Source organism: Lissotriton helveticus, chromosome 5_2, assembly GCF_964261635.1.
Source record: "Lissotriton helveticus chromosome 5_2, aLisHel1.1, whole genome shotgun sequence".
Lineage (NCBI taxonomy): Eukaryota > Metazoa > Chordata > Amphibia > Caudata > Salamandridae > Lissotriton > Lissotriton helveticus.
Genome location: NC_136066.1, coordinates 514,306 through 524,609, shown reverse-complemented (window position 1 = coordinate 524,609; position 10,304 = coordinate 514,306). Strand labels below are relative to the sequence as shown.

General features: G+C 57.2%; 1 protein-coding gene across 1 annotated transcript in view; it reads left to right on the top strand.

Moving 5' to 3' along the window:
• Positions 1-8,483: 8,483 nt before the first annotated feature.
• Positions 8,484-10,304, top strand: part of LOC144761129 (kynurenine--oxoglutarate transaminase 1-like) — a 263,160-nt gene continuing 261,339 nt past the window's right edge. Inside the window, exon 1 of the mRNA XM_078646588.1 lies at positions 8,484-8,542. Coding sequence (XP_078502714.1) covers positions 8,490-8,542 — 53 coding nt within the window. The 5' untranslated portion in view covers positions 8,484-8,489. The remainder of the gene's footprint in view (positions 8,543-10,304) is intronic.

Genomic DNA, 10,304 nt, shown 5'->3' with positions numbered 1-10,304 from the left:
ATCGCAAGTTGTGAGGTTCAGTCCTGAATCTCGAGCAGGGAGAAAATATCTATAAATTCTTTGCGCCATATCCTCTCCTTGACTGCCAGGGGGATAAGGCAAGCTAGACCGGGGGCCCTTGTGGTTAAAGACGCCGGGCCGGGGGATGGCCTGGTGTAAGGATCAGTAACTGGACCCTCAAGTGCTGTGATACCTGCCGTACTATTGTAGCCCCATGCTGCAACTAGAGAACCCTGCTCACCTTGGGATGCTTGCCCCACCTGTCCCCGCACTCTCACCTGTCGTGCCCAGCCTGGGTCAAGCAAGTGCCATGGCAGACCTGATGTCTTCTCTGCGCGCTGCTCCTCTGACCTCACTGCCCCCTGCCCTGTACCACTAAGCCATGTAGGGGCCAAGGATTTAAGACATTCTTTTACAATGCTGGTAATATGCTCACCATTCGCCATACTGCTGGTAGCCTCGTTGTGGTCCCCTGCCCTCGGTGGTAAGCCTCCGTTCGGCCGTTCTCTCCTCTGGGGCTTCTTCCTGGGGGGTTTCTTCTGCGGTGTGATCTTGCGCTTTTTGGGCGAAGAAGGGCCAGCCTCGTCCTCCCTTCGAGTTTCTGGGCCGTCGCCCCTGCCTGCTCCAAATGCGGCTGCAGCCACTCGCTGCCGTGCACCGCCGATACTTCCCGGATCCGCTTGAGCAGTTCAGCGACCTCCTCTGGCTGACCCTCGGTCATGACTCTTGGCGGGGTGCTGCCGCCTTTGGATGCACCAAGCGAACATAAATCCCCTCCGTTTAACTCTTGGGCTGCTTTGGGCACGAGCCGTTCGGCCGCGGTGTCTCTCTTGGCCCGCTGCTCAAACAGCTGATCGCGGCGCCGGGCGCCGCTCCTAGCCGCGCGGGACTGGCGGGAGAAGAATGCCTGTGCCTGTGCCCACACTCGCAGCTGTTTTTAGTCGAGTGACAGCCTTAGTTCCAGCCGAGGGCTCTTCGCCGCTACTTTGTTGATCGGAAGTTACTGCGGTTACCCGCTCGCTCCTGTCGAGGGCTCTCCGCCGCTCACGATGTCACCAAAGCGTTATATCTGGCCGAGGGCTCTCCGTCGCCACTTCCGGTCGGATGCTGCCCTACTCGAGGCTCGCCCTTGCCGCGGGCTCTCCGCCGCTCTCCGCTGACCAGGGGAAGCACTGGATCCGGCTGAGGGCTCTCCGCCGCTCTCCGTCTATGTTTACCAGACTGCAGAGGGCTCTCCGCCGCTCGCGATGCTCGTCCCCTCCTTGGCCTCGCCGCTGTAGGTGTGGTGGGCACTCCGCTGTCCACCTGAGCTGAGCCCCAAAAGTGCGGGAAGGTCCGTGCTGCAATCACCGACACCGTGGGTAGCTCGGGCGTCTTCCTCGTTCACCACGTTCTTGGCTGCTCTGCCCGTTGTCCTCACGCCGATCGCCTCACACGACAGTGGTCTAGTCGTGGAGATGCAGGGAGAGACTGTTCGGTCCACCTCAGAGGGGTCCGCCGGCGCACCGTTGATCTTGAAGTCCAGCGATGATCCCCAAGATTCCTCCTCCGCTGGTCCCACCGACAGTGCTTCGCCTCGTTGCTGATCCGGGTTCTGCAGAAAAAAACATCGGTGCGCCGCTCTCCCTGCTCCACGAAGTTAGGAGCCACCTGGGCGAGCGGCGACTTATAATCGCAATTCTCCCATCTTGGTGGTCAGGTGGCGCCCCCTGATTGGGGGGTTCATACCTAGCACCTCCTGCCCATTGGTTACCTTTTGGCGCCATCGGGTGCTCTTTTTATTGGCGGGGAGGCATCCCCCTCTTTTTGCTTCTGGGCGCTTTAAAGCCCCCAGAACTGGTTTTTCCACTGGGGGCACGGCGCGGGTTATGGCGCCGGCCCCTGAGCCACCCCCCCTTCGGGGGGGTGCGGCGGCCTCTGCAAAATCAGCCTATCTCTAGCAGATAGCTGTACTTTTCCATTCCAGATAAAGACAAGCCCGGCCCTCCTCAGCAGCAGGCTGTAGCCCACAGATGCTGGATGCTGCCCAGGTCAGCATGGATCACGGCGCTGTCTGACGTCTTTGCCACGACATTGCAGGGTGAGGCGCTGCCGAATGTTGCTGCGCGATCATGAATCTCGGAGCCCTTGACTCTCTGCCCAGATTCTGTTTGAACAGTGCCGTATAGCGGCCGATGAGTAATTGCCTCAGGCCCTCATGCGTGACGTCATGCCCATGGAGCTCAATTGTTAGCCCACAAAGAATGAAGCTATAACGAGCTCTGGGAAAAGGTCAGGTAATTACAGTGGATTTGGATCTGGGTATAAAATCGTGGTGACGTTATACCCCAACGCTGAATGAATTATTTTCACAAGAATTAAGTTGCAAGGATTTGGAGCTAGCTATGAAATCCAATGAGAAACGCGCAAGTATGGCCTCAAAAGCTCCCCTAAAATATTATTTTCTGTGAGATGCCTCTTTCAAGAAGTCATTTGTGAGACACGAGCCCTGGAATTAAATCCACATGTAAAATGGTGAATGGGTGAATCCATTAGCGGTCAGAAGGTTTTCCAATGGTGGGCAGAGTTTGTCTTTGGCAAAGGAGGGTGTTTCTTTTTTAATCTCATGCGGGTATGAGGAATCTTTTTGGAACCTGCGACGACATTGCAGCGCTACCCGCAGTAAAGTGTCCGTCGGACGCACTTTGTCCAACACCATACGCTACCAGCTCTGCTGGAAGGTGACCGCGCAGTGCTACCCAGTTTAGTAGATCTAGTAGTGCTACAATCAATCAATCAATCAATCAATGCATTTCTAAAGCGCGCTACATACCCATGAGAGTCTCAAGGCGCTGGGGGGGGGGCTGCTACTGCTCGAAGAGCCAGGTCTTGAGAAGTCCTCTGAAGGCCAGCAGGTCCTGGGTCTGTCGTAGGCTGGTGGGGAGGGTGTTCCAGGTCTTGGCGGCGAGGTGGGAGAAGGATCTGCCGCCGGCGGTGGTTTTCCGGATGCGTGGGACTGTGGCGAGGGCGAGGTTGGCTGAGCGGAGGCTTCGGTTGGGGGTGCGGAAGCTGAGTCGGGTGTTGAGATACGTAGGTCCGGTGTTGTGTAGTGCCATGTGTGCGTGGATGAGGAGCTTGAAGGTGATCCTCTTTTTCACCGGGAGCCAGTGGAAGTCTCTCAGGTGGGGTGTGATGTGGCTGCGCCGGGGGATGTCGAGGATCAGTTGTGCCGGGGCGTTCTGGATTCGTTGTAGTCGTTTCAGGAACTTGGTTGTTGTTCCTGAGTAGAGGGCGTTTCCATAGTCGAGTCTGCTGGTGACGAGGGTGTGGGTGACGGTTTTCCTCGTGTCGGGGGGTATCCATTTGAAGATCCTGCGGAGCATTCGGAGGGTGTTGAAGCAGGAGGCTGAGACGGCGTTGACTTGTCTGGTCATTGAGAGGGTGGAGTCGAGGATGACCCCCAGGCTGCGTGCGTGGTCTGTGGGTACCGGGGCTGTGCCTAGTAATGTGGGCCACCAGGAGTCATCCCAGGCTGATGGGGTGGTTCCGAGGATGAGGACCTCTGTCTTGTCTGAGTTCAGCTTCAGTCTGCTGTCCTTCATCCAGTCGGCTACGGCCTTCATTCCTCTACACGCAGCAAAGTACAGCGAGGAGGTGTTTGGGGGTGAGTGACCTCTGAAACGCCCTGCTGCACCTGCCCTCAGATAACACACTCCCGCGGCCGTGGCAACTATTGCACCCTGCCTGACAAGGCTGGGCCGCCACCCACCGCCGTTCCCCGCATACCCGGACAAAAAAAGGGGGGGGTGGATTCCTTCTATCTACCGGGGCCCGCCACTGCCGACCAGGGTGGGGGTACTTTAACTAGCCATGCGGGCCCCCCCCTGCCCGACGGTCCTACCGCGTTGTGCGTGGGGGGGGCGGGACGTCATCGGGATCTCCCGCGCACCTTTGCCTCTATGGTGCCTGCCGCGTCTGACCGGGACTGCTACCGGCCGCCATTCCTCAATAGGCCAACCACGACGATGCCCCCTTTATTCTTCCCCACCCTTGCCTGGTAGTGCCATTTACGTGTATGGGTGAAGCGCTGCATCTACTAATGATCGCCTACATGTGCGCCTCGGAAAACTGCTCCCTGAGCTATCCTACCGGTCCATGATGCACCCGTCGCCCCAGGACGATGTCCAGAGTCATTGCTGAGACTCAAACCGGATTCTCCGGTGTCGGTTTGCAGTTGTAGGGGGAGACTTACATAGAAATCCTGAGACCGCAGACACGAGGCACCTCACTCGCAGCAGGGCAGCGTGCCGCAGCCCCGTTGCGTACCAGCCCCGAGCCCAGCCGCCGCCATGTAGATTGGGACCAACAACCTCGGGTGAACCCGCAGGAGAAGGTGGGGGAGCGTGCCCGAGACGAGGCCCAACATTGTGCACCCCTCAATAAGCCTAAAACAGTACTCCCTGCCAGGCCGAAAGTTTCAGGTATCAGAGTGCTTTATATAAGCACCAGTTGCGTCACAGAGATGGATTCATTTTTGTTAGACACAGGGAGATTAAGAGATCACAGAATGCTGAGCGTCCCTTACGAGACTTGATCCCAGCTAAGCAGCGTCGAGGTCGACCCCTCTAGCTGTGAGGCCACCTCAAACTCATCGGCCTTCCGCCACGCGGTCGCTGGGGACGGGCACGAAGGGGAGCAACTTCGCGGGCTCGCGACCGAGCTTTAGCAGCCCGCAAGCCTGACCCAGCTTTCAGCGGCCCGCAGCAAGCGGGTCGCCCGGCCCAACAACGACTCCCGGAAGGGGGGAGCGGGCACTAGGCGTATTCAGCGGCGAGCTCTGCGAGCATCGAGCCTGCCTGTCCCCATCCTCAGCGACCCGCAGCTAAGCGGGCCGCCTGGCCTCCAGAAAGGGGGAACGCGCACGAGGGGGGATATCAAATAAATCATCCAGCGAGCCTGCCCCCAGCCTCAGCGGCCCGCAGCAAGCGGGTCGCCCGGCCCAACGACGACTCCCGGAAGGGGGGAGCGGGCACGAGGGGGGGTATTGAAGTAAGACTCGCCAAAGCAGCGCGTCAGGCAGGCGCAGAGCGATCGGCAAAGAGGTCGATCTGGGAGGCGGTAGGGGCCTAAATACCTGGGCCGCCCCCAAGCGTGTGCCCTCCCCTAGACGCACGCACGGTGCACCCGCCCAGGGGAGGGGCTAGTGAGCTAGACAGAGCCTTCCCCTCCTTGGGACCAAGGGGGGGCTCCGACACGTGGGGGGGGGGGCTCCGGCTAGTGGGCACTAAAAGGCTGCCCTGCTAATGTCCCACTGCGGGGGACGCGGAGAGCTGCATTCTCCTGCTTCTAGCTCTAATAGACAGCCCATGGAGGAGAGAAATTCCGTGTGGAACCGGGGGACGGTACAGGAGGATGGTGGGGTCATGGTCGTGAAACTGACAGCAAAGCTTCGCAGATCGTGGTAGGGATGAGTGCTCTCCTGACAAAGTGGCTTTCACGTTGAATAATTGCTCTACAGAAATCTGGGCCACACGAAGGATCGCCCCAGGTTTCTGTTATGAGGAGGAGGTCTAATTTGTGGTTTTCTAGAAGGTTTAGGATTTCGTATTTGTGTTAGGGAAGCGTCCGGGCGTCTGTGAGAGCTGACCCAATAGTTCCCTGGGCTGGGCCTTAGTGAGTGGTGGTGGAGGTGGATAGTAGGTAATGTCTTGGGGGGGGGGGGGGGTTCTCTACCATGTGAGTGTAATGTGACAGTTGCCTGAGCGTCCTGGTCTTGCTGTTACAGTAAACTGGGTGGGTGCATTGTGGGGGATGTAGTTAAATGGTCTTTCATGTACTAAACTTGAAATTACAATTCCAAATAGCAGCACCCCCCCACACACACACCCCCCGGACCGTGGGCGTGCGCCTGACGCACAGCTCCGAGGAGTTACACAATGGACAGAAATACTCCACACACTGTGTCAATAAGACACCCAGGGCTCTGTGCCTCTGCCGTGGGTGCCTGCCCCCACCCCCTGCGGCTGCCCTGTGTTCGTGGAAGCGACGCTGCCCCCCCAGCCCCCCCTCCCTCACCCGCTCCACGATATAAACCTCTGCCTCTTCCTTGAGACTTCAGCGACTGATGCAGCAGCGCCGGCCCGGGGCTGTCTCAGGATCGCAGCGGTGACCGCATCTCAGGCGCCCGTCCTCTCCCTTCAAGGTGACACCACCCCTCATCTCACTGCAGCCCTGTCCTATCCCATCTCAGGGGCCCCTCTCAGGGACCTGTTACCCTCTCCTGGAAGCTGAACCCACCTCTCTCCTCTCCTGGCAGTCCTGCCCCATCTCAGGGGCCCCTCTCAGGGACCTGTTACCCTCTCCTGGAAGCTGAACCCACCTCTCTCCTCTCCTGGCAGTCCTGCCCCATCTCAGGGGCCCCTCTCAGGGACCTGTTACCCTCTCCTGGAAGCTGAACCCACCTCTCTCTTCAAGGTGACACCACCCCTCATCTCACTGCAGGCCTGCCCCATCTCAGGGGCCCTCTCAGGGACCTGTTACCCTCTCCTGGAAGCTGAACCCACCTCTCTCTTCAAGGTGACACCACCCCTCATCTCACTGCAGGCCTGCCCCATCTCAGGGGCCCCTCTCAGGGACCTGTTACCCTCTCCTGGAAGCTGAACCCACCTCTCTCTTCAAGGTGACACCACCCCTCATCTCGCTGCAGTCCTGCCCCATCTCAGGGGCCCTCTCAGGGACCTGTCACCCTCTCTCCTGGAAGCTGAAGCCACCTCTCTCCTCTCCTGGCAGTCCTGCCCCATCTCAGGGGCCCTTCTCAGGGACCTGTTACCCTCTCCTGGAAGCTGAACCCACCCCTCTCCTCTCCTGGCAGGCCTGCCCCATCTCAGGGGCCCTTCTCAGGGACCTGTTACCCTCTCCTGGAAGCTGAACCCACCCCTCTCCTCTCCTGGCAGGCCTGCCCCATCTCAGGGGCCCCTCTCAGGGACCTGTCCTCTCTCTTGGAAGCTGAACCCACCTCTCTCCTCTCCTGGCAGTCCTGCCCCATCTCAGGGGCCCTCTCAGGGACCTGTTACCCTCTCTCCTGGAAGCTGAACCCACCCCTCTCCTCTCCTGGCAGTCCTGCCCCATCTCAGGGGCCCCTCTCAGGGACCTGTTACCCTCTCTCCTGGAAGCTGAACCCTCCTCTCTCCTCTCCTGGCAGTCCTGCCCCATCTCAGGGGCACTCTCAGGGACCTGTTACCCTCTCTCCTGGAAGCTGAACCCTCCTCTCCTGGCAGTCCTGCCCCATCTCAGGGGCCCCTCTCAGGGACCTGTTACCCTCTCTCCTGGAAGCTGAACCCACCCCTCTCCTCTCCTGGCAGTCCTGCCCCATCTCAGGGGCCCCTCTCAGGGACCTGTTACCCTCTCTCCTGGAAGCTGAACCCACCCCTCTCCTCTCCTGGCAGTCATGCCCCATCTCAGGGGCCCCTCTCAGTGATGTGTCCTCTCTCCTGGAAGCTGAAGCCACCTCTCTCCTCTCCTGGCAGTCCTGCCCCATCTCAGGGGCCCCTCTCAGGGACCTGTTACCCTCTCTCTTCAAAGCTGAACTCACCCCTCTCCTCTACTGGCAGTCCTGCCCCATCTCAGGGGCCCCTCTCAGTGATCTCTCCTCTCTCCTGGAAGCTGAACCCACCCCTCTCCTCTCCTGGCAGTCCTGCCCCATCTCAGGGGCCCCTCTCAGGGACCTGTCCTCTCTCCTGGAAGCTGAACCCACCTCTCTCCTCTCCTGGCAGTCCTGCCCCATCTCAGGGGCCCCTCTCAGGGACCTGTTACCCTCTCTCCTGGGAGCTGAACCCACCCCTCTCTTCTCCTGGCAGTCCTGTCCCATCTCAGGGGCCCCTCTCAGTGATGTGTCCTCTCTCCGGGAAGCTAAACCCACCTCTCTCCTCTCCTGGCAGTCCTGCCCCATCTCATGGGCCCCTCTCAGGGACATGTCCTCTCTCCTGGAAGCTGAACCCACCCCTCTCCTCTCCTGGCAGTCCTGCCCCATCTCAGGGGCCCTCTCAGTGATCTGTCCTCTCTCTTGGAAGCTGAACCCACCTCTCTCTTCTCCCTGCAGTCCTGCCCCATCTCAGGGGCCCCTCTCAGGGACCTGTCCTCTCTTTTGGAAGCTGAACCCACCTCTCTCTTCTCCTGGCAGTCCTGCCCCATCTCAGGGGCCCTCTCAGGGACCTGTTACCCTCTCTCCTGGAAGCTGACCCCACCTCTCTCTTCTCCCTGCAGTCCTGCCCCATCTCAGGGGCCCCTCTCAGTGATGGGTCCTCTCTCTTGGAAGCTGAACCCACCTCTCTCCTCTCCTGACAGTCCTGCCCCATCTCAGGGGCCCTCTCAGTGATCTGTCCTCTCTCTTGGAAGCTGAACCCACCTCTCTCTTCTCCCTGCAGTCCTGCCCCATCTCAGGGGCCCCTCTCAGTGATGGGTCCTCTCTCTTGGAAGCTGAACCCACCTCTCTCCTCTCCTTGCAGCTCAAGATGTCCAGTGTGGTCCCTGCCCGGAGGCTGGAGGGCACTGAGAAGAACATCTGGTAAGACTGACCCCCCCTGTCCCTGTAGGGATATTGCATGCTGGGATATGGGCTTTGTAGGCGGTGGGAGGAAAGTAACAGTGTCTGAATCACATGTCAGAAATGGAAGTCGGGTCATGCCACATGTGAGTAGTTGAACGGACACCACATCCCAGTGCATTAACCCTTCCAAGCCGGCTTCCTCTGCTACTCATTGTCTTTATGCGTATCTTTGACTTTGTAAAGCGCTGCGAGGCCTTTCAGGAGGGTTCAAGCTCTAGATATACTATATTCACACATCCATCCTCCTGCCAGGGTGGGGGAGGCACTGGGGCACTGTCACATGTCTGAGGTTTGAGGAGGCAAGGGCTGTCAGTGCTTAATTTGTGCAAACGATGCCGCTGGTGGGCAACGCTCGTTTGGACTTTCACCCAGTGCAAGAGAGAAAACAGGGAGAACTAAGAGAAAGATGTGGAGGAGAGACAAAAGGAGAACGCAGGGATGAAAAAGAACCTGCAGGAGTGTCATAAAGGGACAGGAAGTGGAGGGTGGTGGAAGAAGGAGGCGTGAGGTGGAATCAAGAGGAGGCAGCCTTGGCATTCAGCAAACCCATCATTTGGCCCCAGGAGTGTTTAGGCCCTTGCAATTACTATTGTTTTTGACTCAGTAGTACTGTCACATGACTGTGGCTTCTGAGATTTACTAGCAGGTTCTGCCTGTTTCCGACGGCAACAGATTCTCCTATTTGTGGTTCCAGGATGGAATTGCGTCATCACAGCTGCCCGGTGCAGCTGCACCTAGCATTGCAAACACTGCTGCTCCTGAGTATCTCTGTCCCAAACAACTGAAGCTATATGGAGACGAGCAGCGGTGGGCTTGTCAACCACTGCGTATTTATTTATTTATTTATTTATGCGTTTTTCTATAGCGCGGACTTTCCCCGAAGGCGTCAGAGGCTTCACAATAGGACCAGAACTGATACATGAAGAGAAAATTACAAGTGAACAAATTACAAAAGCAAACAGTGCATTACAGGAGGAAAAAAGTGACGTGTGCAGGTTACAAAAGTGTACAAATTACACATACAGGTATAATACTGCAAATATGGAGGGCACTCAAACACAAGAACAAACGTGACGTAGGCACTGGTGGCACTTCTGCAAGTATCGAAAGCAAACAAAATGTAAGAGGAGCAAACAGTCTGTTACAAGAGAAAAGTGATGTGTGCAAGTTACAAAAGAGAACCAAACACAGGTAAGAGGGCCAAGGAGGTGCTTTGGACAGTATTGATCTGACACCTACAGCCAGTGGTCGAAGTGGGGGGGAAAAAGTAGGGGAACTGTGGGGGGAGGATATGGGGGCGGGAATAACCAGAGGATTGGGTCAGTGGGTGGAGTCAGAGGTGTGGCTAAAAAGAGCAAAATATACCAATTTTTAGTATGTTTGGTATTTCACTGATCATTTACAGCTTATAACGTTGTTTAATGCAACCAATAGATACACGTTTATTTGAGGTTTGATATAGGAGTTATTGCCATTAAAATACATTTACAATCTGGCATATTTTTTCAATCACAGAAAGTTCCAAATACGCTTAGAAGTGGAATCATAAGCCATTTGTCTTCAAGCCATGCAGTTTCTTTCATCAGCACTTCTCCCTTTTTCAAACCATTTCGCAAGATAAAATGTGGGCTTAAATTCTATGACAGGAGACCCCACGTTTTGGGGATCACTGTTGATTACATCATTCCGTGCCCCACGGTCAATGCAAAATTGTAGTCCT